This window comes from Hippoglossus hippoglossus, chromosome 13 (genome assembly GCF_009819705.1).
Source record: "Hippoglossus hippoglossus isolate fHipHip1 chromosome 13, fHipHip1.pri, whole genome shotgun sequence".
Lineage (NCBI taxonomy): Eukaryota > Metazoa > Chordata > Actinopteri > Pleuronectiformes > Pleuronectidae > Hippoglossus > Hippoglossus hippoglossus.
This window is the reverse complement of record NC_047163.1, coordinates 10122646-10150455: the sequence shown is the minus strand read 5'-3', so window position 1 is coordinate 10150455 and position 27810 is coordinate 10122646. Positions and strand designations below refer to the sequence as shown.

The window sequence follows — 27810 nt, the reverse complement described above, 5'->3', positions numbered from 1 at the left end:
ACTCAGTCTCACATTCACACCTACGGCCAATTTAGTCTCCAATTCAGATTAACCCCAATCATGCAGACACGGGGAGAGCATTCAAACTCCACACAGAAATACAGTGCTGCCCTTAAATAAAATGTGAAATCTCATGTTTTTCAATTGCATTTTCCATACAAAAGAAACCACATTTCTATTATTGTTAAATAAATGTGTGGATGTATGTAAGACTGCTAACAGGAACAATGTATGTACATAGGAGGTAGAGCAGGTCGTCCACTAACCAAAAGGTCGGCGGTTCATGGGCAAGACACTGAACCACAAATTACCCCTGTTGGCTGTGCCGGCAGTGTGTGAGTGATATGCACATAGATGCACTTTGTGAATGTGTGTGAATGGGTGAATGGGTGAATGGGTGAATGGCAAAACGTACTGTAAAGCGCTTTGAGTATTCACCAAGAGCATTTACCATAAACCAGCAGTTACTACATGAGGTAACTTGCTGTACAAAAAAGCCCTAATGTATGAGAGTGCTGTCATTGGAGTGCAATGCTTGAAGTAAAATCCCACTTATTGTCCTACAAGGATTTAAAACCCTGTGGCGCTGTTTACAGAATCTAATCTATCTACTGTGTATTTTTGCAGCACAAATGTATTTACACGTCATCGTACTGTACAAAGAAAGACAGATGGAGGGAAATGCATATATGGAGGAACGGGCAGGAAAACCCCCAGCAGCTTGTTCACTAGTCTGACGTAATCCTATAACACTTTAATATTTAATTCAAGTGTCATGAAATTAAAAGGCTCGAAGAGAGGGAGGGAGAGAGGGAGAGAGAGAGAGAGAGAGAGAGAGAGAGAGAGAGAGAGAGAGAGAGAGAGAGAGAGAGAGAAAGGTGAAGGAGAAATGAGAAAGATAGATGAGCCACTGGGACGCAAAACAGCAGCGTGGCTCTCGCTTTAATTACAACCAATTTTTTAGGCCCTTGATTGCAGGGAAAGAGAGAGAGAGGTGGTGTTTGCTGACCAAGCGTCATCTACACGACATCGTGTGATGATGTCATTGAGGTGTAGGTAGGGGAATGAAAGTGGAGCTTGGAGGTTTTTTCACACAGGGTTTCATTCGACCTGGACAACTCCCTGCTACAGTGTTGAGCTGCCGTGTCGGTCCCAGCTAGGCAGAACAGTGACCCCCTGTGGATTCTGCCAGATGATGCAAAATGCAACATGACGTCACTCTGAAGCAGGAGCTGGTTCCACTTGTAAACAACTGTCCCGCAAACACTGAGAAATGACGCAGACTCCAAAGCAACAGTCTCACAGGTCACAGATTACTTTCAACTGGCTTTTCAAGGAACTTCATGCACAAGGGAGGAAAAACGCTCCAGAGCTAATTAAGACTCAGTGTGCATTTAGTTCCACTTCCCCCCGTCATCCCCTCCATCACATTCTCACACACACACATATCACGTCCAGCGTGTCACGGGGCTGTAATGTGTGGAGAGCGCGTGACATGACACGTCCCAGGTGTAAAAGGGCCCATGTTTGACTTGACATGCCGCAGGCAGGTGATTAGCAGGGAGTGAGACTTTGCTGCCCTCCATCAGACATCATTGCACAGAGGGCTCCGTCTCCGTAATACATAATTATAGGAGTCGCATGAATGTCCTTCACATGTCTGCGGGGCGGTTGAAACATTTGCAAAGAAAGCTAGAGCTGGAGTGCATGGAGAGAGAAAAAGCTAATATTCGCTTTGCAGTCTCTAGAGGATGTAGCTTCTGTAGCGTCCACATCTAGGGCCTGATTCTGTCCACACAAGGTGGCGATGGAGCGGCGAGGGCTCACTTACAATTCTGTCAATCAATACCTCGGCTGGTGTGTCATGGCAGCCCCCTATGCATCCGGCTGTCACTCTCTCCGCCCGGCCCACCTCAGACGCAGCAGGGCCCCCCCCCCCGCCTACGCACCCCCACCTGCACTGCTGCCACATACTGTACATCTTATCTATGGGTGAGCCATTGTGACAAGAGGGATTATGTTGATTAAATATGCAGCCTTGAAAACCAAACCCAGCACCACTCCCGAGGAATAAGAAGGAGTATAATCCCACGTGTAGGCTGCCTTTTCAATCAATGAAGGAAGAAAAATCATTAAACGCAGAATTTGCATCCAATAATCTCAAACTAATTTGAGGGGGATTCTTAATTGCAAGACCTAGGCTCTTTTTTTTTGTATCGTCCGCGGTATTACAGTAACAGGATTGTAAAATCATCGGCTCCAGTAACACCCATCCTCTAGTGACGATGAGACTGCAGAGGGATGGCATTAATTTCCAAAGCCTTATTTTGCATTTGCATAATTTCCATGAATCATCACAGGGATGTCCAGGTCCACAGAAGAAGAGAGGTGGGAAAAGCTATTAGGAAAAAAGACATTGCTGGGAATAGGGACAGCATGTAATAGCTGACTTTATAGCTGGCGCTGTAATGATAATCAGATCTTGTGTTTCCTTGATACAGTGCACACAGCAAAGACCCTTGTGTCTATGGAAACAGACATTTTATACAAAGTCTATACGTAATTACTCTTGACATTATCTGCAGCATCAAAGCACCAGTTACTGATCCCTGTTTTAAAAAGTGCTTTAATAATCTCGATCTGTGCATGGCTTCCATTTTACAAGGGTGTTTTTACTCCACTCAAGAATATTAGATTTGCTTTGAGGTTTCCATTTAACCCCCATTAAAAGTTTTGGGGGAAGTGTTTCCTTATTTATCTGACAATTTAATTAGAGGATAAACCCCTTGAGATGCACCATCTCGTTTTCAAGGGGGTCCTTTCCTTTTACCAAGCAGGGATCACAGGATACGGCCCAGATTGCAGTGCTTTGTGATTTTTGACTACATAAACAGAATTTGACCGATTTGACATTGACAATGGTTTAGATTCATTATTCTAACATGATCTTTGATTTTCAACTCATCAGTAGCTAACAAATTGGCACTAAGAAGCGCACATACCTACGCAAAGGCCCAACAGTCCTCGTAAATTCAATCAAGCTGCACCAAATAAATATGTTTTCATCTCAATCCAGGCATAAACTTCATACTTCTTTGGTAACTACGGTAACTAAGATTCGAGCCAAACAGGAGGTGGCATTGAAGCTCCTTCCTTTCCTGTGGTTGACTACTTGAAGATTTGTGCGCCGCCCTTTGTCCACCTGTCGCTGTTCCACCGTGAGGTTAATGTACAGTAAATACAGCAGAATGAGGGCATGATGAGCCTGAGGGGGAGGCATTCATACATTCACAATGCTGAGGCCCTGAGTGTATTAATAACCATTCCACTGCCATGATACAATGTGTGACCTTTCCCTGCACGAGTCAGCCTTTCATTACCATAGACAGTGAATAGAAAAGACTGTGAGGATTAAAATTATGCAAGTTCAGTGAAGGCAACAATTTGCGCCCTGTACTGGATTAAATGGGTGAAAAAGAAGGTGAAGGGTTAAACGCGTCTGTGCAGCCTGTTGGCTCAGTAATCTGCTGAAGTGCTAACGCTTGGTGTAATGGCAAAGTTTGAGTAGTTCAGGACACTTCTGGGTAGACGCAGACCTGCACGTAGCACACTTTTATTACTATGGAGTCAATTTATACTACTTGTATTGTACATTAAAAGTAGAGATACAACAACTAGACAAAAAATCCTTTGCAGAACCTCAATTGATCGCCCCTGCCAGGCTTCCGTAGCTGCTGCGGCAGCTGCATGACCTGATAAAGTCAAGAGAACCGGAGGTGGGCGAGTAAGTGATAAAGAGACAGAGAGCCAGAGTGAGAGGGACATTAAAATAAGAGAGAGAAAGGAAAAAAAAACAAAAAACTATGACATGTCAGAAAAAGAGGAGGAGGAGAGGAATGTTAAGAGAGAGTTGATGGAGAGAGAGAGAGAGAGGCAGAGATGGAGAAGTATGACAGCTGGCAGACGGGGCTGTGCTGCTCTGCTCGGCCCAGTCTCAGTGCACCTTGGCAGACCAGATGGACGAACCTGCCCTGTGTGCCCTTCATCAGCCAACACGCACACGCACACGCACACGCACACGCACACGCTCATGCTCACACTCACGCACACGCACACACACTCACACACACACTCACACTGCTCTCTCTTTATATATATATATATATATATCCACAACAGGTCTGATCATTCCCCAGGAAGAGCAAAAAAAAAAAAGAAGCCCACTATGATACAGGATCTCCCTCTAGTGTGAAAACTCAGCAACTACATCCTGGTTCAGCACCAGGGCAGTGGACAGCTCCCAATCCCCAAAGGATAGACAGCCAGTAAACCGAGCGGAGGCGGGGCCATCCTCACAATCCAGAATTAAAATGCTGCACTTTTTTATTGATAATAAAATAGGAACATCTAATGTTTGTTTTTGTCCCCATTTCTCGAGGGATTTAGAAAATAAAAAACCTTCAGCCAGGCCCCTATTGATTGATGTGTGGTTATAAAAAGACATCTATCATGTAGACAGTCTGAAATTGAGGCTGTAGTGGCTTGTGTGTCCATGTGCCTTTGTCAATGTGTTTGCGTGCACGTGTGTGTGGTTTTGTGTGTGTGCTCTCTCTTTGTGTTGTGCATGTGTGTGTGCTCGCAGGTGGTCAGTGGGGGGGGGGGTGTTGACAGCGTACAGTATTATGAAACAATAAAATTTAGACAGCTGATTCATATCTGGGCATAAAAGTCAGAGTTTTGTTAGGTTCCCCTTTAATGAAACCCATAATTTCTGCCTCCCTCTATCGGTGTTGCCACGGAGCGGAGTGATCGATCATAGAGAGAGATATCGAGAGCCGCTCCGTTTTTACTGGATTGCCATGGTGATGAGTGACCTAACTTACAGTGTGAAGAGATCATTAACGCAGCAAAGAGTCGCATGTAAACTCACACACACACAAACTCATCAGTCTTGAAAACACACGACGGCCAAAGAAACAGGTTGAAAGTTAGATTGACATGTGAAATATACACACACATGGTCACACACACATACATGTCATTCAGCAAGGATTTGTCAAAGAAGGATGTTACAGGCACAAAGGTTACAAATTCAATCACTTGACGGCCACATCACTGTGTCTCAGGGAAATATGACTATCCTTGTTTGTGTGTGCGTGTACGTGTGTGTGCCTGCGTGGGTGTGTGGGTGCGTGTGTGTGTGTGTGTGTGTGTGTGTGTGTGTGTATGTGCATTCATGCATAGAATGCCATTTATGTATAGACTCAAAATGAGAATGTATGTCGCCGGGTAAACAGAAATGAAATGGTTAGAAATTCAAACAGGGAGGAGCTGTCACATCCAGTAGGAGAAAAAAAAAACATTATTGTAAAGAAAGGACAATCAAATAAAAGAGAGAGAGAGTTGAGACAGTAAAACTGATTTTATGTGGACTGTTGCTATCAGTCCAAAAAAGAAGAAGCCATGAAATCATATGAGGAGAAGCTGAGCCTCTGTTTCCCACAAAGTGGAGCAGATCGACAGAATCAGCACATTTCGCTGAACCAACATCTGTTTTTCATCTTCCCTTCCCCTCCACCGCTCTCCTCTGTCTCCCTTGACCTTAGGGTCTCAACTCGCACACACGCACATGCACACACACGCACACACACACGCTCTCCGTCTTTCATTGATGATATGCCCTTGTCAGCAGGTCTGAGTCACTGAGCTAAGCATTTCTTGGCCATCCCAAAGGATTTCCAACGCATCCAACGTTAACGGCCTGATGATATAAGATCTACCACAACTGTGTTGACTTTCAGAAGCAAGCTAAAGACATGTGTGTTCTGTCAGGCCCAAGGCCAGCTCCCGCCCACACATCTTTCTTACTGTGTGCCTTTGCTGTGTTGAGGAGATATATATATGTATTTTTAGTTTAGTTGTATGTAAAGCACGTTTAGATTACTTTGTATAAAATGTGTTGTATACTGTAAATACATTTTTATCGATTGATTGATGTGTGTGTATTTGTGTGTGTGTATTGTTACTTACACTTATATCTTTGCAAGGACCATTTTGAGCATAGATTTTGCAGAGGGAGGTGAGTAAGTGTTGTTGTCGGATTAAGACTCGATTTTAGGGTTTGGTTAGGGGAGGATACATTCAAACAACCAGGTTCAGTGTTTAGGTTTGCATACAGTTATTTACAGGTGTTTCATGTGCGGGATAGGGTTAGAATTAGGTTTAGGTAGGTTCCGCGTTTAGATGTGATGGTTAGTGTAGGGGACTAGGGAATGCATTATAACCAATGACTGTCCTCTCTAATATATGAGTACATGTTTGTGTGTGTGTGTGTGTGTGTGTGTGTGTGTGTGTGTGTGTGTGTGTGTGTGTGTGTGTGTGTATGTGTATGTGTGTTTGTGTGTGTTGCACAGTATATATACTGTATATGTGTGTTTATAAACCATAAACATAACCTAAGGCATAAACTGTGTATCCACAAACTTCGCTGCCACTGCTCACATCATGTTACTGTAAACCCCACAGAGCTCTGGTATTTCTTCCAGTTTCTTCTCCTCACTAATAAACCAATCGACCCCCCTTTCTTCCACGGGAATCCAAATCAAACAGTCTCCTTCAGTGTAAAAGCTGGTCTCTGAACTGATTGAGTGGACAAGTACCACCTAAGTGTGCTCACACAGGGAACTCTCCCGGCTGTCTCTGAGATTTAACCTGCCTGTTGACTCCAGGCTCAGAGATTAGGAGAGGAGTGTACACACACTTGCTATTCAGTCAGAGGGCTGCAGCCGACGTCAGTACAGAATTATAATGACCGGGAGACGCAGGAAAGAAAATCCCGGGGATTTACTGCGATCTGGTTAAATGAAGGGAAGATGTGCTTAATGGGAATGGCTGCTCCACCGCTGCTGCTGCTGCTGCTTCGAGAGAGATAGTGTATATCAGAACAAATCCTGTTATATTGACTCTCTGCTCCCAAAGAAGATGCAGGTTGTGAGTGTGCACACTGAGGAAATTAGCTGAGTGATACTGCCCCCTTCTGGCAGAAATGAATATCTCCAATATTCAGCATGTAAAGCAGCACAAAACTCCAAACACACACAGACTTATTGAAACAGGTGACGCACAAATATTAAAACAGCTGCCAAAGCCAACACGTGTCCATGACCACATCCCCAGGAACACTGGCAGCCACGGCGTTGTCCGAGCACTTTGACTTTGAAATGGAAGTGATGTTTGACTTACTGGGGTGCTGCCATCTGACAGAGTCGTCATGCTGATTGACATGCTCATCTTGTCAGAGGAGGAGAGGGAGGGCGGGGACGGGCTCCTTTTCTCCGCTTCCTGTCTCTGCAGGAAGTCACGCCAGGCCCGCTGGATACTGCAGACGTGCATCGATGAAGAGGCAACGTATCAACACAGGGACATGTTTTGTAAATGCATTGCATGAACTGCTATAATGTCAACATCAATATAGAATATGTCATTTCAGCCTATAGGGGGTCTCTCAGTCAAAACAAAAACCAAAGACTTGATGACATTGTGAAACAGTGTGGGATCATGGGAGTTGTTCACCACCATTGCAGATGAAAATGTACCTGATACCACTCAGGCACAACTTATGTTCACAGATGAAGGTACGAGAATAAATTAAATAAATAATAAAAAAAATTTAAATGTTGGTTAATGTAAGTACATTAAAATAAACAACATAGGTGTAGTTGTTTTAGACATTTTAATGGAGAATTGTTATATTTTATATCTTTAAGGAGGGTTTGTTTATTTGAGAATCAGTCAGGAGACAGGATTTTATTTTAAGTTTGTGATCCTTTACATTGAAGCAATGCTTAGATCATTTTTTAAGAGGAAAGCTAAGATTAGCAAAAAGTCACAAATAATGAAAATAATTTTCTCTAAGATGTTTTGCTAATTATCTTGTGAAATGTCAGATTTATCTTGCAACTGCACAGTCATCTCAAATATAAAGATCAGAACATCTATGGTAAGAAATACATAAATAAAGTATTCAAAGAGGAAGCTTTCTATTTAATTGGATAAACTGTATTTAATCTAAATTAAAAAACATCATTACTTCTCTTTAGCCAGAGATAAAACACATACTCACATGAACACCTTGTTCTCAATGGGCAGCATGTTGATATTGATGTTGTTATCCAGGTCCATGGTCAGGTGATTACTGACCCAGGAGAGATAGGGGGGGGGGGTGTAGGGGACATTCAGAGGACACACACACACACACACACACACACACACACACACACACACACACACACACACACACACACACGTCCAATCTCAGTCAGGGTCATCAGTAATTAAACAGCAATAGCTTGGAAACATCTGCAGGGAAATCGGCTTCTACATCAGCCGGCTGCGCATTCTGTCTCTGTGTTCATTGTGTGTGTGCATGTGTGTGTAAACTCACCTCTGCAGCTGGAAACCTCCATCATTAACATGCTTGGAGTCACTCTGGAGGCCCTCCAGCTGCTCCTGTGAGAGAGAGAGACAGGAGAAGGGACAAACAGAGAGACAAAGGAACAGAAATAAAAGAAGAGTTGACTTCTTTGAAATGTGGCTTTGGTGCAGATACACAGAGTCTTTCACAGAATGAGGAACCCCCCCCCCCCCCCCCCCCTCCTATGTGTGTGTGTTCCAGTGTGAGTGAATCTTTGGCAGATGTGTGATCATTGTGCTGAGCTCAGAAACCCCTGCAGCAAGTGGTTTGACAGCATTTTGGCTCAGATGGATGTTTTCTAATGAAGTCAGTGAAGTAAACTTGAGAAGAACTCTGCCGAAATGCTGCCTCAGCGTTTTTCCAAGCATTTGCCCCCCGAAGCACGGAGTGAGTCGAAGAGGAAAGTCAAACAGAAAGAGACAGTGAAGGCAGGGGAGATACAGCAGGACATAATTCATAAACTATGGCACAGGTGTTGTACAGATGTGGCTGACGCGCTGAAGATTAGAGCAGTGAAACTTTACGCTCTCGCTAAAATGACTTTCAGCTTGGCTCTCCCCCTCCTCGCCTGCTGCTCTCCTCCTCCTCCTCCTCCTCCTCCTCGTCCTCCTCCTCCTCGTCCTCGTCCTCCTCCCCTCGGCTCCATCCTTGTGCTTTAATGGTGCTGTGTAATGAGGACAGACCTGCCGCTACATAATTGAGCAAACTAATTCAATTACAAGGGAGCAACAAAGTTTAAGTGGAGCAGTTCTTCCTGATGAGCCAGGAGGGTCACATCAGGGCGCCAAGCAGCTACACATTGGTGTGTGTGTGTGTGTGTGTGTGTGTGTGTGTGTGTGTGTGTGTGTGTGTGTGTGTGTGTGTTTCAGTGAAACCGGCAGAACTCCACATTTCAATTTGACCTAGTGTGTGATTGTCCCGTTACGTCATGTAGCATTGCATCTTTTGCATATCATCCATCTATGCATTATCTATACTGCTGATCCTTTAAGGGTCACAGGGAGCGATCCGAGCTGACATTGGGCGAGAGGGCTGATACACCTTGGACACATTAACATTCACATCTACGTTCAATTTAGAGTCTCCAATTAACCTAACCCCAATCTGCGTGTTTTTAACTGTGGCAGGAAGAAGTACCGGGTGTTACGGCGCCCTCTTGTGTCTAAACCCTTTATATAGTGTTTCTTTAATATGTAAATCGAGCCATTTCTCTTTGTAGTTTGCCTCACCTTTATACTTTTGTAATGTTATTTCAAACTTTTTTGCAAAATAAATAACCATTTATATTTGTTTTTTATGTTCCCCGTTGCTTCTTGAGCTAAGCGTTGTAACACCAACGAAAACCCACTCAGAGAAACGGAGGACAATGAAAACCCACTGCAACACTGTGCCGCCCGCAATTTCCATATTTCCATAAAGAAAGAATAAATCACACCAGCATCATGGTTTTTTTTCGATAAAAAGGTCTACTTTGTTTTTGCAGTTTGCCCATTTTCGCTGTGTCGGGCAGTGTTTGTTTTTTCTCTTTGCTCCCCAGAAGGAACAAGCAGCTCATTAGACAGAATCAAGGACTTGGACTGGTGATCAATGATTGTGCAGGGAGCTGTTTTTCATCTGTTTACGTCTGTTTGTTTTTCCCTTTCAATTTTCTCTCTGGTTCAAAGAGAATCTGTGAAAGTGTGGATGTGGCTCGACTATGAAAGCTCCCTGAACTTTCTTCTGCTTTTCGAGTCAATGTCACCTCAGCTTTTCCAAATCCCTCCCTAATGCTGTCCTGGACCGACAGCTGTCTCTCTTTTATTCAGTCCTCTTACCCACGCGCACACATCCAGTCACAGACTCTTAAAGAGACTTTACAAAGTGCCATTTGGGAGTTTTGAGACAGACAGGATGAATAGGAAAAAGCAAAAGTAAGAGGCACAGAGAAAGAAGACGGTACATGAAAGACACTAAAATAACTTAAAGTCGGAGATGCCGAAGAAAGACTTGAGCAGCGAGAGAGATAACAGACGCGGCTGACAGTGATGGAGAGATAAGCCGAGTATAAACAAGGAGAGAAGATGTGTGCGTCTGTGTGTGTTTGATTGTGAGGTTGTGGGTAATGGAGTTGCTGGGAGACTGAATGAGCCGATCATTTCAATTTCCCATCCGAGTTACCGATGACCCTGTCACAGGTCTGGCCAGACAAACTATTAGCCCATTGCAGACGCACAAACACACTTTCAAGCCGACACCAGCACAAACACACACGGAAGGAATACAAATTAGCACACGGAGAAACGTGCACGTATTCCTGCTTTTAAGACGACAGCACCTGCAGACATTCATGCACGGTTGAGCAAGACATTACACACACAAGCAACTCCACTGGGTGTGTATCCTGGCCCATATGTAAACATGTTTTTATTTACTTGTTCCCTTAAAACAAGGAGATAATAAGTCATTAGTATTTTAAACTGACACGTTAGACCAACAAACATGGTGTTGAATTTGTCATGACACAGAAAAATAAATAATAAGCCTGTATAATCTCATTTCTCTCTAATAAATATCCGTATTGATTCAGTTACTGATATGTATTATTAAGTATACTGAAAATCTGAGCCAGACCAACATGTTGCTGGGTTGTTAAAACGAAAACACAGACAGATAAAAATCTCCCTTTTGGTGAAACTTTCATAAAAATAAAAATCACTTTCGTACTGGTCAGATTTAACCCACAGGCGACTTATTCGCTGACTCACATAACCGGGTATTCTCTCCTTTTCACAAATCATACAATATTTAACCTTATAAATCACATCTAGTTTTATTTAACATCCGATAATCAACCATGTGTTATATGTGTCTTTGTGCTCACGTAATTCTCTGCTTAAACAAAACCTTGACTTCAGCAGGACATTTACGACCGTCCTAATACACTATATTGATTTCAAAATCGATAGCAGTATATAGTTTGCGATTATTGAATACCAAAGCAAGGGGCTGTATGTTTTCTGTCAAGTAAACAAATGTGGTCCCGTTGAAAAGCCTTTTTCTCGAGCCATCCACACCTGTATCCTTCCGTCCCCGCCTCAGAGGAAGTCCCCATCCTGCGCATGAAGAAGGAACACCGGAAAAAGTACCAGAACATAAACCTGAGGTTTGCATAGTTTAGTGGCGGAGGGGACAGGAAATCTATAGTCATTTTGGGCTTTGGCAGTGCCAAGCAGGCTTGTATTGATTAGTGTATGCAAGTGTGTGTGTGTGTGTGTGTGTTCTTGTGAGTATGTGTGTTGGTGGATTTATGGTAGAGTCAGGCAGAGCAGAGTGAGGGGAGGAGAGAGAGAATGAGGTGGTGAGGGGACCTTGAACCCACAGGGCACCATACGACAACAGAGGAAATAGAGCCACTGACAACCACACACAGACCCTGATCCTGGTCTCCATCCCTCCTTCACCTGCTCCACCCGTCTCTACGTCTTTACTCCATCATCAACCTCCTCTCTTCAACTCTACTTTCCCAAAATAATAAATGGACATTAGGCACACAGAGGAGATGAGAAGAGAAAGCAGAGAATGAGGGCTGATTTGATCCCACTGTGAGAAATTGGGTTTGGTCTTTTTAGAAGAAGACAGGAATAAGGACGGATAGAGCACAGCGGATCAATGTTTGTTTTGAAGATCTGCCTTATTATCTGAGGAGAAGACGAGTGCACATGATTTCACAGGCTGCTGCCCTCGTCCTTACACAACCCCATCGGAGGAATTCATGGAAAGGTTCTCAACCGACACACATGCCGTAAAAGGGAAGCAGCAGCTTCACTGTGGACTTCTGAAATCGTTTCAACAAATTAAAAAAGACATTGCAATAACACATTTTATGAAATTAAGGATACAAAGGACTAATTAAAAAAAACCTTCAAAGCCCTTAATGACATGTCGCAAATCGTCACAAAAAATCTGTTTGCAATTTAACATAATTTTCTTTCTATCAAAACTACAACATCTTTTTCTCCAGCGCTACACGAAGGAAGTTTCATTTCTTTTCCCCTCTAATAATAGTCTTTTTAAATGCAAAAATAGTTTATTTTGGTATTCTTAATCTTTTTTAAAAGAACTATTGACAGGATACATTGCTTGTCTATGGATAAACTCTCCTCACAAACCCATCAGAGGCTGCACTGAACTCTCAACCTTCAAAACACTTCTCAAAACCCAGAACTGCTTTTAATGTTTGATTGACATAATGTGTTATTGTGTGTATTTTATGTGTATAGTGATTCACCTTTATCTACTTTCACATTTTTTTATTCCCATGTTAAGTGTTATTGAGCATTGTTACAAGCACGATACGAAGAAAATGTATTATTATATTTACAAAAAGCAGGTGGTCAGGACATCTGAATATCTTCCACACCGACCACTTGCTGAAGAATGGGAGCTCTTTGCAGCTATACCTCACCTGTTCTGCAGAGAGAGCCGCTCTGTGTATGTATCGCATTGCTCTTGATGCAGTGAACATTGACGAGCTGCCCTCTCTGCCGTTTCACTACTTTACTACACCGTAAACTCCCACACGTCTGATATGATCTCATGCTTCTTATACTGCTTATTGTTTTAATATTGTTTTTTTTAACAGTGTTATTGTCTTCAATGCATCAGCTTCTTTTTTTATTCATCATTTTTATTGTCGTAGAGTTGTGTGTGCACGGTGCGACGACCCTGCTGTGTTATTATCTTGTTAATATAATGTTTCAAAACCTGCCTGCACATCACAGTTTTCATAATGGGACTATAAAGAAGGACCTAACCTGACTTGAGTTGAAATATGAGATCGGTGGTGTTTTTCTACTTGAAAACCACATTTTGATCCATCGTCATTATTTGTATTTCTTTGGATTTTTAGGTGGGGATTCATTCATGTGGAGACTTAAACTATACAAAGAAAATAAAGATATTTGTATCAGAATAAATGCACCGTATATGACGTTCAGGTCATATACTGTACAAATGGTAAATATTGAACTGATTTACATTAATGGGATGTGATTCATGACTTTGAGCATATTAGTGTTTTTCACAGGATGATGAGGTCAGGAGACGTATTTGTGTCGTGAATGAAGGTTAGAGATTTGTACAACGAGAAAAGAAAGCTGCGTATAGCGACCCAGATAATGGAGGAGGGAGGGGCTGAGTGATTGACGTGGTGAGGGGTTAGATGCCTCAGCTGCAGGGGACAGAGGGCAGGGGGAAGATAAAGATGCAGCACTTTGCAGAGACGGAGAGCAATTCGGTTGAGAGTCCGCAAGAGAGCTGAGGAGGAAGGGAATATGAAAGTAGGCTGTTGGTTGGCAGTGAGAATAAGGGATATGGAGGTGAAAGAACAAGCCTTTAGGCGCCGAAGAAATTAAACTGGACCAATGCCAAGCGACCGGCGAGAGAAACGCAGAAAAGAGAGAAACGGCCTGCCTGGGAAATGGCCTTCATCGCTCCTGCACATTGGGGTGTAAATCTGTCCCGTGCACCTCCGACTGATCCACACACACGTATTAACACTCACACACTTGATTTACATAACTGCTCCCGCTCTTCTAAACGCCCCCTTAACTCAGCTCCGGGGACAGACTGACAGACAAAGAGGGGAACATACACATACTGTATCTCGAGAGCCCATAAAAACACACTTATTATCTATTTCTCCTCATTGTTGCACCGTATTTCACACTCTGTTGCTCTTCTGAGGTCAAAATCTTCTCCTTTTCTCCCCTCAATATGATATGTCTTCTTCTGTATTCGGCTCCACAGTCTCTCAGTCTGAGTCGGTTTTCCTCTTCAATACTTGATGAGCTTCCTGATGTGAAAGTGCCGGCAACAGATATGTGGTCGTCGCTCTGTCGTCCTCCAGCAGTGGAGAACACTGGCCAGATGTGTTTGTTCTCCTGATGAACTCAATTAACTCGGGTACACAGTCTCCAGAAATCTGCACACGCTTTTATATCAGAGCCCGCACACACACACACACACACACACACGCACACACACACACACACACACACACACACACACACACACACACACACACACACACACACACACACACACACACAATGCAGATCCTTTACTTAGACTGCAGCATTATAATAATACTCAAAGTCCTGCACTGAAATTCTTACTTAAGTAAAAGTGGGTATAAACGTATTATAATTAAACTGTTCTTAAACTACCAAAAGTAGATACAAATATAAAAGTTATATAAAAGAGCAAAGTTCCAAAAAATGTCACAAATTTAGGTAAATTATATTATTACATTATTATTATTATTGATGCATTAATGTATAAGTAGCAGTTATTTGTGAGGAAAGGTCTAATTCTTCATGCACAGTGCTTTTCTAGTCATATTCACCACTGAACTTGCTTTACATTTGAAGCCACATACACACATCCACACACACATACAGCACTACTATATGCTGCTAAAGCAGAGCCATCAGAGGCTATTTGGGGTTCAGGATGTGGACTGGATGAGCCTTAGGGGATCGAACCATCAACCCTCTGGTTAGTGGACGGTCCGCCTTACTTCCTGAGCATAGAAACTACAGCTGTCAAACAAATGTAGTGGAGTAAATAGTAAAAACAATGCTTCCCTCTCAATTGTCCAGTGAAGGATAAGTACACACAAGGAAAAAAAGAAGTGTGGAGGTGCCTCATACTGAAATATGGTGCTTCAGGAGATTCTGTTCATCCCCTTGAACTAACAACAATATGTCAGCCATTATCAAACAAACAAAGACAATCAGCCAAATAAACATTAACTTTGTCTCCCTACATGCATGGATTCTTTCCTTCTGGCTCAGTTGATCAACAGCCAAGTTCTCTCAACCTGATAGTGGAATAACCTTGAGACTGAGAGTAATTCTTTCCAGTCAAATTTCAGCCAAAAACCTGTCATGACCTGGTCCTGAGCTGATGGTAACGTAACTGGTTTAAAAACCATCATACCATCTGCCAGACACACTCCCACCTCAGCCACCCACACACAGGCTCCAGTGGACTTGGAGGCAGGCTCTATCAGTCAAACCTCCCTCGGGTCCTTTGGCCCAGCCAGCAGCCAACGCCATCTCTGCCATCACCCTCATATCGTCATTGCTCTCCTCTGCCACGGGGACACAGAAGCTGTCAGTGCACCGTGTCTTTGTGTGTGTGTGATAGCAAGAAAAGAACAAAGACAGGTGCTGTTATCTGTAGCCATTCCTGGCCAGACACTGTGTCTTCTGGCACCTGTGTGTGTGTGTGTGTGTGTGTGTGTGTGTGTGTGTGTGTGCGTGTGCGTGCATGTGCGTGTATTTTCCAGTGTCCTTTGGGATTCGGTGTCCCGACACTGGCTCCATGTTGTCCCTGAGTGACTCTGCAATCAGAGCTGCTGGCACCCTCCCTTTGTGTTACACTCTGTTGTATGTACACACACACACACACACACACACACAGGGGCTAATGACTGACAGAGTCTGACACAGAGAGAGAAGAGCTGCATACTGACAAAGAGGAAATGGAGCAAGGAGGAAGCCTGAAGACAGTTACAAGAGCTAATCCTGAGGAGTGCAGAAAGAACACAACAACACATCTTAATGTGATACCAATAATTACAGATGACAAGTTAATGGCAACAACAAGTAGAAGAGGGGAGAAAGGTGATGAGTATTTCAGGGAAAGTTGTTCTTTATGTCACATGCGACAGTATAAGTGGGCAATGTGACTCACTCAGCATCTGTTTGCTATCAGTGTTCCACTGTATGGTATAGGTCCATGCATACTGTGTGTGTGTGTGTGTGTGTGTGTGTGTGTGTGTGTGTGTGTGTGTGTGTGTGTGTGTGTGTGTGTGTGTGTGTGTGTGTGTGTGTGTGTGTGTGTGTGTGTGTGTTATTAGGATCAAGAGTCAAAACATATGTTTCACTCATACTTGTCCGGTTTATTTGTCGGTGTTGTCACCCGTCATAAATAACAGAGAATTTATTGCAACAGGGTAATAATCAATTTTTTGTATTTGTAAAGTACATTTGTGTAAAAGGAATTTGTATTCGTGAAGAAACTGAGCACAACAGGACTTTCAAATCCTCAAGGAAGTACAGCTATCAGTAAAAAAGATGATGTCATTGAGATAAAAGAGAACAGGAGAGAATAAAGTAGAATCATTTGGGGAAAGTTGTTGTTTTCTACAGTGCAGGTATGTTTTCCATAGTACAACTTCCTGTCCTTTTTGCCTGCAGCATTTCCCCTGTGTAGTTAGCGCTCCCCTCTCCCCCGGTGGGCCATGATCACAGCTGTAAAGCCAGCTGTTAACATGCCAGAACAAACACACAGTAAAGCTCCTTTTATAACACCACTCAATACTACCTGTCCTCCACGGCGGCCGAGCAGAACACCGCTGTACCGTTGACTGCGCCGCTGGTTGGAGAGCAATATATATGCAAAGAGCTGAAGGTAAATGTATGCAACTATAAAGTTTCTTTTATTGGGCATTATGGCCAAAGGAGGGATCGGCATTGTTGCTTAATAAGACCGTAAAGGCGGTTGTGGAACGAGTAATAAAAGAGATGCAGAGTAAGGAACACTAGCTCCCTGGGCGCTTTTTAGTTAGGGTGGTATGATCCAATTATGTTTTTTTGACATAAGATTTATGAAGAGTTATATCAGCTCGCTACCGAGCACAATAAATTGCAGGCTAGCGACGTTAAACTAATCCATTCTTGCTGCATGATGTGTTGACTGCGTTTATGTTAGTGTTAGCTGTTTATCTAGCTGTCAGCAAGAAAGTCAGCAAAGTCAGCATAGCTCAATCCGCTCACATGTTAATTACTTCATATATGTACATATTGTATCTAGTATCTTTAAGGTAAGGTTCAAATTTAAAGAAAAACAACAACCCTCAAATCGACACGGTCAATGTTAAATTTTAGTTCGTACCAGTCAGGTTCCAAAAACACATGATCCATCCCATGATTCAACTTGATATCGCTTGTCAGTGTTTTTGTTAAGTCTCTGACTTTACGTACGAAAAGAGATACGTCTGTTTTGGACGATGCAACCTTCACTGACCGCACGTTTCTATGCATTCTTTACGTTGGCATGTTGAGTTTCTGACATCAACAAGCGTGCCATTGGTGGAGGAGGTTGTGATAATGTACCTGTAAACTTATACCAACGGTTATCCCTGTGACCAGGCAAAGTAACATCAGATGCCTGTAGTCTCTACTCGATACGTTTCACGATTTAAAAAAAATGTCTCCCTCTTGTCCTATGATGGTTTAACTTGAACTATTGACTACACTGCCCCCCCACGACTTCCCATGGTACTGCTCCATTTACTGTAAGCTTCAAGAACATTTGCACAAATACAAACAAAATGAACGTAAAGTATGGACAGTAGGCTCCGTCCATTTCCATGTACGTATCTAAAGTTGAGCACAAATGAGCATTTAAACCCATGTCTTTTAACAGCCATTTTATAGTCCACGCACTTAAAAATCTGTCACCTATAAGCTGCAGGTGATGTCAGCTGATTTTTCCTGATTCTCCCCCAGAGCTACAGGACACTTTAAACACTTTATTGAACCCTTGTGACTATTAAATCCTAACATCTAAAATTGTTGAAGTGAACCTTTAACAACAACAACAAACGGAGTGAAGGCCATCATGGTTTGACGACTGCTTCTTCACACTTGTTTTTCCCTTAGAAACTGGACACAAATAAACAGAGAACCTGTTTTCTGCAGAATGTCTGTCATAAAACTACAAGTGTGCACGTTCAAAAACACTCACTGACCCACACACACACACACACACACACACACACACACACACACACACAAACAATTATAGCCTGGCTAGAGCTGTGAGTTAGAGCTGGGACTGTCCATTAGCGGCGGCCCATCGCTGTGTCTGGCTTAATGAAGTAGAAAGCCAGAAGAAAGAGAAGGCCTGCAGACCTGATTAATGAGCGGGGGGGGGGGGGGGGGGGGGGGGGGTGAAAACAAGAGAGGAATATTGAAATGCAGACAAGAGGAAAGAATAGGGATCGAAAATACAGAGAGAGACAAGAAATGCGTAATTACAGGTAATGAAGTAAGAAAGGATGGACAGGGGGGTTGTGCTAGATTTTTAATTGATCCATGTAAAGCGCTTACTTAGTCTTAATTCCTGGAACCTCTCTGCTAAACGGTCTCTTCTCAATGCTATCGCTCCATTTCCTTCTTTGAGAGTCTTTTGAAGAATCTTCGCATGTTGGACTGTGGCTCTGCAGAAGGCCTGCTTACCTCTCCTCGACCCAGCAGGAAATGATTAAAGTCACGGTCCAGTTAACGGCTGGCCGCCCTCTGCCCTGTGGGCTTTGGGTGGAACCACCCACCTGTGCTGGGCCTTTTAGAAATGCTAAGTGCCCACACACACATACATGCATAGACGCACACACTCACAGATGAAATCAGTCACCTGTGCAGGGGCACGCAGTGAGCATTAGGCATTGGCTGTAGCAGGCTCCATAGCTAAAGCTTGGCTATGCTCTAAAAAGCAGCAGCAGCAGGAATGGCATGGCAGGCTGGAGAGGCCGGCAGTGTGGGTGTTCATTACACCGCAGCACCATTCACAGGGAGAAACAAGGCCATAAAAGCAATTAATCTACCCATAAACACGCCATTCCGCCTGTCCAACGCACCTACAAACACACAGGCATGACGGTGGGAGCAGCGAGGAGGGGAGGAGGGTGAGATGTTGCTCTCGTTTCTCGTTTCTCGCTCTCGCTCTCTCGCTCTCTCGCTCTCTCTCCCTCTCATTATCTCTCCCCGTCTGATTCTGTTTCTCTGAACTACTCAGATAAAGAGTAGATCGCGAGATCTTAAGGTTTTTTTTTTATCTAAAAAGTCTTGCTATCTAAATCCTGCCAGTGCTAAGTCGTAGAGATAGCAGAAGGTGGGTAGAGAGGCTCACATCACACTCGCTACAGATCACCACACCGAGCTCAGACGCAGCAGCCGGACCCAGATTTTTATTTTCTGTTTTAGGTGATGTCTCCTCACAGGTCTGGACACTGTTTTGCACCATTCATCTGTCTTCACCACCTACCTACTGGCTTTGATTCCTATCCCTATTGATGGATGTGCACCAAGTCCATTAAACAATATTAACAAGGTTTTTTGTTTCTGATGATGGAATTCAGGATAAGGATTTCTCATATTGTCCTGGGAAGTCATTACATTTTATCAGCTACTGACTGGAGGATTAAAAAAACAGAAACAAAGAAAATAGTGGAAAAGTGCTTAGCATAAAAACCAAAAAAACAACTAAATAATAAAAAAGAAAAATGTAATAAATCCGTACTGTCATTTCATTTAATGGATAATAAAGTCAAATTATTGCCCATTTTGGGAAAAGTGCCTGGTATCTATCTGGGGACCTGTTCATCTTTTTAAGTGCTATAAAAGTGCCACATAATTGGCTTATGACCAAAAAAAGTAATGTAAATGAAATGCAATGCATCATGGTGGTGCAGTGGTTAGCACTGTCACCTCTCAGCAAGGTCTCCAGGGTCTGTGTGTAGTTTGCATCTTCTCCATGTGTCTGCAGGGCTTTTCTCTGGGCACTATGGCTTCCTCCCACGCTCAAGAGACATACAGATTGGGGGTTAAGTCGGGTTAAGTTCATTTGAAACTTTAAATTGTCTGTAGGGGTGAGTGTGAATGGTTGTAGTTCTCTGTATGTCGGTGGCTACCCTTGAAGCATAACCGGTATAGAAAGGAAGGATGGTTGGATGGATATATAAATTGATAGATTGTAGATTGTTATCCGTATGTCGCAGCTACTTAAGACCACAGGACGTTCTGCAAATGCTAACTTCATTTCTACCTCAGTTTTACCTCAACACATAGCATCGGTATTTTTAAGCCATCCCTACTAATCCCCAGATATTCTCCCACACAGCAGATGATTATTAGAGCACAATGAGAGTATCTGTCAGAGTATCTCATTTTCCTCTGCTAAGTATAATTAAGGAGCTTAATCAGTACTGATACTGGTGTACAGTTAGTACTGAAGAATGTCCTGTTCTGTTCTCCTCTCCTCTCCTCTCCTCTCTATAACAGTAAAAAAAACCATATCAGATACAATAGAAAATAATAAGCAATCGAGCTGGTGTGTGTGTGTGTGTGTGTGTATAAAATCTTAGAGAGTGCATTTCTTGCCGGAGGCTGTGCAGATGATGAGAGATGACGAGTTGCATGCCTCTGCCCTATTGAGTAATAATGAGAGTTGTATGATTGCCTGAGCTAAGAATAGTAGGCTGCTAGTAGCTTTAATAGTGGGATTGTCCCACTGATATCTGACCCTAAGGCTGCACTGAGCTGGATTTATCACTATAGAGGACAAGCAGTAACACATTAAACACATACATATACACACACACACACACATCTGGATCATGCTCTATAGCCGTCAGGGGCACTGGTAATAGAGGACATATGGAAAACAGAGAGGGAAAGACACTGAAGGACAGGTGGAGTCGAACCTAGGCAGCTATACTGTACATGTAGTCGGAGCATTAAATGTTTTTTCCTCCACCAAAGGTCAACTCCAGAGATTAGAGAGGAAGCCAGAGCTCTCATACCTCCACTCTCCCAGCATCCAATTACTCTCTCTCCATATCGTCTCCTCAGCTTTCCTTTCCTTGAAATTCACTCCCGTGTTCACTTTCTTTGACACTTTGTCATTCTCCCCCATTACTTCAGAAGTCCATGATATTCTTGCCATTTTTTTTTACCCTTTTCTCGAAAATGAACATGTTATTCTGTCCTTGACGGCCTTAAAAACTGAATAAGAAACATTGAATGCACATTAATACAGAGGCAAGGGAGATGTAAGAGATGATAAAACAGAGTACATCCTCCGCAAAAGAGGGCAGAAGAAAATATCCATATCGGCTCCTATTGTTCTGCCCTTCGATGACAGAGGGAGAAATGGTAATGTTCAACACAAACATATAGTCTCTTTCCAGGTCCCTTAATTTTATGTTTCATTGTCTCCCCGTCTCCTCTTCTAGCGAGTTGCCATCACCCAAAGCCAATCTTGTGGAAAATGAAAACTATCTGAATATTCTCGGGGATCTCAGGGAGTTGTGTGTTCTCCGAGCATCATTTCACCTGCTGTGTTTACGGCCCCACACTGAGCTGTTGCATGACTTCTCTTTATTCTCTCCATCGCAGAGGGAGAAGATGAAATTAGTTCCGGGGGATATATGTGAGCGAAGGAGGATACATTCCAAGTGCAGAGACGCAGTAACACAGCAGTACACACACACACACACACACGCAGGTTCAATTAGTGTCCAATCCGAGGGGAACTCAGGTGAGGGATAAGTCATGTTTAGAGCACCTGTCTCTCCTGCAGGACTCGAGCTAGAATTAAAGTTTGGGAGGTCTGCCGCAAGAGCATCAACTGGAGGTCGTAAACACAGAGAGGAGACAAGCTGCACGGGTCTTTCCTGCTTACATGATGACTCTGAGGGACAGATGCAATAAATAAATCAGTACACCGCCCACCCTCGAGCAAACAGGCTGCATTAAAACGAACTCTTCCGTGAACAAGAGTGCATAGTGGATAAAAACAAAAAATGTACAAATATCCCAATGCAGAGGCGGTGTACAGTAAACACTGCAGCATCTTTCCAGGGATGTGTGTGTCTGTCTGTCTGTGTGTAGCATTCACTACACTGTACCCACCTGAGACTCTGAGTGACAGGTACATGGGTAACTGTCACTGGTACACAGCTAATGAATATTCACGCCGTTATACTCACTGCATTATTCACACCAGCATGAAATCACACCCACACACAATGTTCATTCTTTGAACATGCACATCTGCAAGCTTGCACTTTAACCAACACATTTGGATACACAAGCAAATACAAAATAAAGAAAGACATACACAGAGGAAGTCAGACAGACTGACAAATTTCCATTTCTGCTGCTCGCAACTTTATGCGTGCATGTTAGCTGACAACAGGGAGATAAATGCAGCCTGCTGGAGTTACCTTGACTTTAAAATCACCCTGACACACAACAATTAACTGCACAACAGAAGTTGTCATTATTCTTCCTTGTGCCTTTGACTTTGTCAGTTGCATGCATCCCTGTCACTCTGTCCATCTGCTTCAGTCAGTCTTTCTCTCCTTGTCTACATTTCTAAATGTATAAGAGGAAACGTCAGTGTCAGCCTGTAAATCATCCTTTAAGAGTGTGTGCATGCATGTGCATGTGCTTGTATTATGTGTTTTAAAGCGAGGCTGATGGAGAGCGGTGGAAAAGGAAGCGACTTCCTCTCACCACTGAATAAAACATCCCATTTAGAGCCAACAGCCATACGCCATAAATCACCTCTCCACCACCACTGGGTCACTACTCAAAGAGAGAAGGAGAGTAAGAGGCAGTAAGACGGGATGTGTATGAGAGAGAGAGAGAGAGAGAGAGAGAGAGAGAGAGACGAGAGAGAGAGAGAGAATACAAAGGAGCATTGAGGTGAAGTTTTGAAAGATAAGGATGCTTGAAAAAGGCTGTAAAAAGAATCTAAAGCAGCAGAAGAGAAAAGCTAAAGTAAAGGCTGCTGAGGCACATGATCGTTGCCCACAAACACATCCATCAAAAAATTAAAAAGAATACTGTCACATCGGACAGACTGGGAAATTAGAATTGAATTCAAGTAAAAACAAAAGTGGTGCACTCTCTTGAATGCTGTGAAACTTAAAGGAATAGTAAGACATTTCGGGAAATACATTATTTTGCTTTCTTGCAGACAGTTACATGAGAGCAATGATACAACTCTCATATAAGGTTAATATGAAGCTAGTGTACATCCAAGAGCCAGCTAACAAAAAAAACTGGAAACAAGAGGAAACCGACATGAGAGTGGTATCTTTCCTTCAAACCTCAGCAAGAAAGATAATAAAAGTACTCTCAAAAATGTCCAACTAACGCTGCATTAAAACATTGACATTTTGGGAAAGATTGGAATCAGACAAACAAAAGATTTTATATATAGATAATATAAAAATAGCATTTAACTTATTAGCATAGATTTAATGCTCTGGAGAAGAAGAATTTTTTATCCACATTGTTCTTGTTGCAATCCTAAAACTGTCTTTCTAATGTTTCATCTATAAAGGTCACGATATGACTGGTATATATGGTTTCATCTCACGTCTACGGTGTCAGGGCTTTTTAAACTAGCGCCTTTCTTTGCGTGAAATGTCAAATCAGTGACGAACAATTCTCAACAAGAGGTGTAGTTAGGAAGGTGAGGGTTATAACAAAAGTAACAAGTAATGTTTCAAACTGATTACTGAGGTTATTGGTGTGAAAAATTATTTTATAAGCCTTTAGATGTTAACTGTAATCGTTACCCATTATGTGTATAATTACTCAACATCATTGTGAGCTTTGTATATCTATATTTTTCTCCTGATTGTGCACTTACATTTGAGCACATTATTGCGTCTGTGTGTGAGTTCGTACGGGTGAAGGTCAGCTTTAATTTCCCTTCCCTTTACAGAAGGAAACAGAATGATGTAGGAGGGCAGGAGGCAGCAGTCACGCAGGGTAAGTGCTTTCTTTTTTAACATGTGTTTTAGGAGGAGAGATTTTAATAGAATATCGGAAAGAGGTAATCACACCAGAGTACCAATCAATTCTGCATTATATGGGGGGGGAATAGTGGGTTCCGCAATAGGCCAACTATTAGGAGGGGGGTGTTACTGACTGCAAGTGGCTATCAAACCACATCACTTTCTCTCCTGAGTGAAAGAATAGGGGGTGTGGGTTTCTAACAGCTTGTGCCTCCTCATCTGACCATCTGTCTATGTACCTGTGAGCGTGAATGCGCAAGATCAAGGTGGTTCTTGTGAACGTCCCACGTGCCTGTGCCTGCAGTGTGGTTTCGCGCAGCTAAAGCTGTCCAACCTTTTCTAATAGGCTTGCCAGTTATTTACAGCCAACACACGCTGCTTCCTGCATTTAGCGGTGTCGCATATATCAGGGCTGTGTGTGTCAAGAACGGGGCACATGACCATACGCACAATCACCCACCAACACAATAAAGTAATGCTCTGGATGTGGATGCAGGCACCCAACAATAAATCCACCTCTTAATTCTCTTGCACGTGCAAAAAGTGAAAATAGAAAATTAAGCTGCAACATCCATTAGCCACTTTTCAAGCACAAAATTAAAAAAATGTCCAAAATTACTATGTCTCATGTGAAAGGTTTTCCTCAACTTTATAATTATAATAATAATAAACTTTACTTTTCAAAACAAAAGTCAACGACGTTATTGTAAACTGGTGTTGACTTTATTGCTAAATGTCAGCAAATGTCAGCAAATAAGAAATAATTCTTATTTGCTGACATTTAGCTGGAAAGGATTTTAGGACATCCAGCTTCTTTATGAGACAAAGACAAAATGGGATTAAAACTGCCTTCTTCACTGATTTTAATGGTAAATACATTTGTGTGCCATATGCATAAATGTGGTACTGGAACTTGTGCTGTTCATGATTTGCCTTAGTGGTAGTATGCACTATATATAAAGAACAATAATGGGCCAAGGATGGAGCCTTGGTGAACACCATAAAACAGAGGGGTCTACAAAAAGGCATTAACCATAGTTCTGTTTGATAAACATGATTTACACCAAGCTAGAGCCGTGTTCCTGAAGCCAACCTAATGATAATGACCCACGGTGTCAAATGCTCATATTCAGAAGAAGTAAAACCAAACAATCACCTGCATCCACTCTTAGTGGAAGGTCGTACTAAGGAGCATGGCTATGATGTGGATGGAAACCTGATTGAAATTTGGTCAAAACAAATTAAAAAAGTTTCCAGTGAGGATCAGTGGATTATAAAAATAATTTGTGGTTATGACATGACATGTTGTAAAGATGTTAGAGAAGTTTCAGGATCTGTCTTCATTTACTGATTTCTGATAAGCAGTATTTAGTTATTTCTTAATTAGTCTCCTGCACCAAAAAATGATTGTTATTGATCACAATCCTGATCACAATGTGTCCCACTCAAGTACAGAGGGAGGCATTAATGCACCTGAAGCTGTTTGGTTTCAGCCCCAAACTCCTCCCACTTCGCAAGGTAGTTTCACAAATACTATTTGAATCCACCAAACAGTTATGAAGTGAATAAAACCGTAAATTGGGTTTTATATGACTTAGTTATTTGTGAAAAAAAAAACATAATTGGCCAACACAAATGCGCATAAAAACAGTCAGCTAGCTTGTAGCTTCTGTTTTGTGCACTATATCTGCTATAATTAAAGCTCTCTCTCTCACACATACCACACACACATACACACAGACAAACACACAGTAGTCAGCACACAAACCCATACAGAGGAGAAAAAAAAGAAAAACACATTACGGCATGTTGCAGGGGTAATGGACTTGGTAATTGCTTAGCAACAGGCAATGGCACCACCACCTGTCTACCAAGGTACCCACTGAAGGTCAGTGTGTGTGTGTGTGTGTGTGTGTGTGTGTGTGTGTGTGTGTGTGTGTGGTATGTGTGTGTGTGTGTGTGTGTGTGTGTTGCCATGTGTAGGACGGCACCTTATTGCAGGTAACAAACACATCACACACTATCACTGTCTCATCCCCCCCCCCGTATTTTTTTCAGTCTTGTTAACCCCCCGCTGGGCTGAGCTCTCCTGCTGGGAGCGGTGCTGTCAGATACATCGCATTGCGATACATGACATCACAACTATGTTAAAGTTGGAAAGCCTGATACAAAGCTCGGCTAGTGCGACAGATGACTGTGATCTTTGTGTGTCTGTGTGTTTGGGTTGTTTTTACATGTTGATGTGTGAATCAGGGGGACGGAAGCTTTATTGTGTGTGTGTGTGTCTGTGAGGGACCTGCTGCATCGCCGTGCTCTGGGTCTTTCAATTGCCTCACGGAGAGATGGAGTGATCTTTCAACCCCAGGAGAGAAAGTGTGTGACGATGCTCTACTTTTATGTCCTGTGTTTTCAGTCCGGCCTCTCTCTATCTCAAGCCTTTATCACCCACCTCCTTCCCTCCCTCGCTCGCTCTCCTCATCCCTCCGTCACCAGCTCGTGCTCCTGAGTTATGTCACATGACACGCACGCTGAGACTCTCTCTCTATCACACTCGGACTTACCTCTCCCTATGTAGGGTGAGGTGTGTGAAAAGAAAAAAGTGTCTGTGTGCATAATGTATATGAGTGGGAACCTACAAGCAAAGCAGTGGGGGGAAAAAGACATAGCACCTCCTTAGGACCTCCCTCCGGCTGTGCACAGATGATATTTTTCCAGCAAATGAAAAAGGAGTGGACCTGCCACCCGTGTTTTACTGTAGAGAGACAGGCTTGAGGTTTCAAATCAAATACAGGACTAGATCACAGTCACAGTGAATAATACGTGCATTTCATATTCATGGCTGCATGTGCATTTCATGAATACCCCACGAGATGACAGGACTGGACCATTCAGGGTTATTGATGCCACTTCTTGTTACGCAAAAACGTGAGGAACGTAGAGGAAAGCGCTCACCATTAGTACACCTGCACATGCTGCCGTTATAATGAGAGAACACTGACAGCACACTGTGATCCATTACAAGTGACCAGTACAAAAAATCTGCAGACTGACTCACTTTCTTTTCCATTCTTCATAGAAGGAGGTTATAGCAGAAATGAGCAAAACCTTGGTTTGGGTCCATGTGTCTTGTTTGAAGCAGTTTAGGGAGCATTGGGAATAAAAAAAGGCAAAAGCTCACATCCACACAGGTGCTGGGACTAAAAAACACCTCAACCTTATCATGCCCGGTTGAATGCATCTATTTTATCATACATGAATAAAACAGAAACCACATGTAACCAAAACAAGAAAGGATGAGCTCTGCATCCGCTCTCACCGAGGTGCGCCATTCAAAACCAAAAAGCACAGTCTGATGCCGTTGCTTCTCTTATAACTAACCTGCTCAGTCTTAAAGACACATTTCACATTGTCAGCTGTTACACATGTGACATATTCAAACTTTAAATAACAAAATGATAATCAAACTTTGTGAAGAAATATCCCTGGTTTTAATAATGTAATAATTTAATAACTTTTGTAATCACATTTCCATGATAATTCGAAAGAAGCCACGCAGGCTCTCCACACATACTAACACTGCACTTCCACATTTGTGAGCAGCAACACTGTGACACATACAATCACAGCCCACCTCAGCGGGTTCTCTTTTATAGGGAGCAGAGAAAATGAGCAGTTATTCATTCTATGTGTG

The 27810-nt window shown here is 42.8% G+C and overlaps 1 protein-coding gene across 2 annotated transcripts in view; it reads right to left on the bottom strand.

The window, feature by feature from the left end:
* schip1 (schwannomin interacting protein 1) overlaps positions 1 to 27810 on the bottom strand; it is a 208244-nt gene that overhangs the window by 137130 nt on the left and 43304 nt on the right. For both annotated transcript variants that reach the window (XM_034604111.1, XM_034604112.1), the window contains exons 6-8: positions 8444 to 8508; positions 8123 to 8194; positions 7243 to 7378 (exon numbers count right to left, since the gene is read on the bottom strand). In XM_034604111.1, the coding sequence (XP_034460002.1) occupies positions 7243 to 7378; positions 8123 to 8194; positions 8444 to 8508 (273 nt within the window). The remainder of the gene's footprint in view (positions 1 to 7242; positions 7379 to 8122; positions 8195 to 8443; positions 8509 to 27810) is intronic.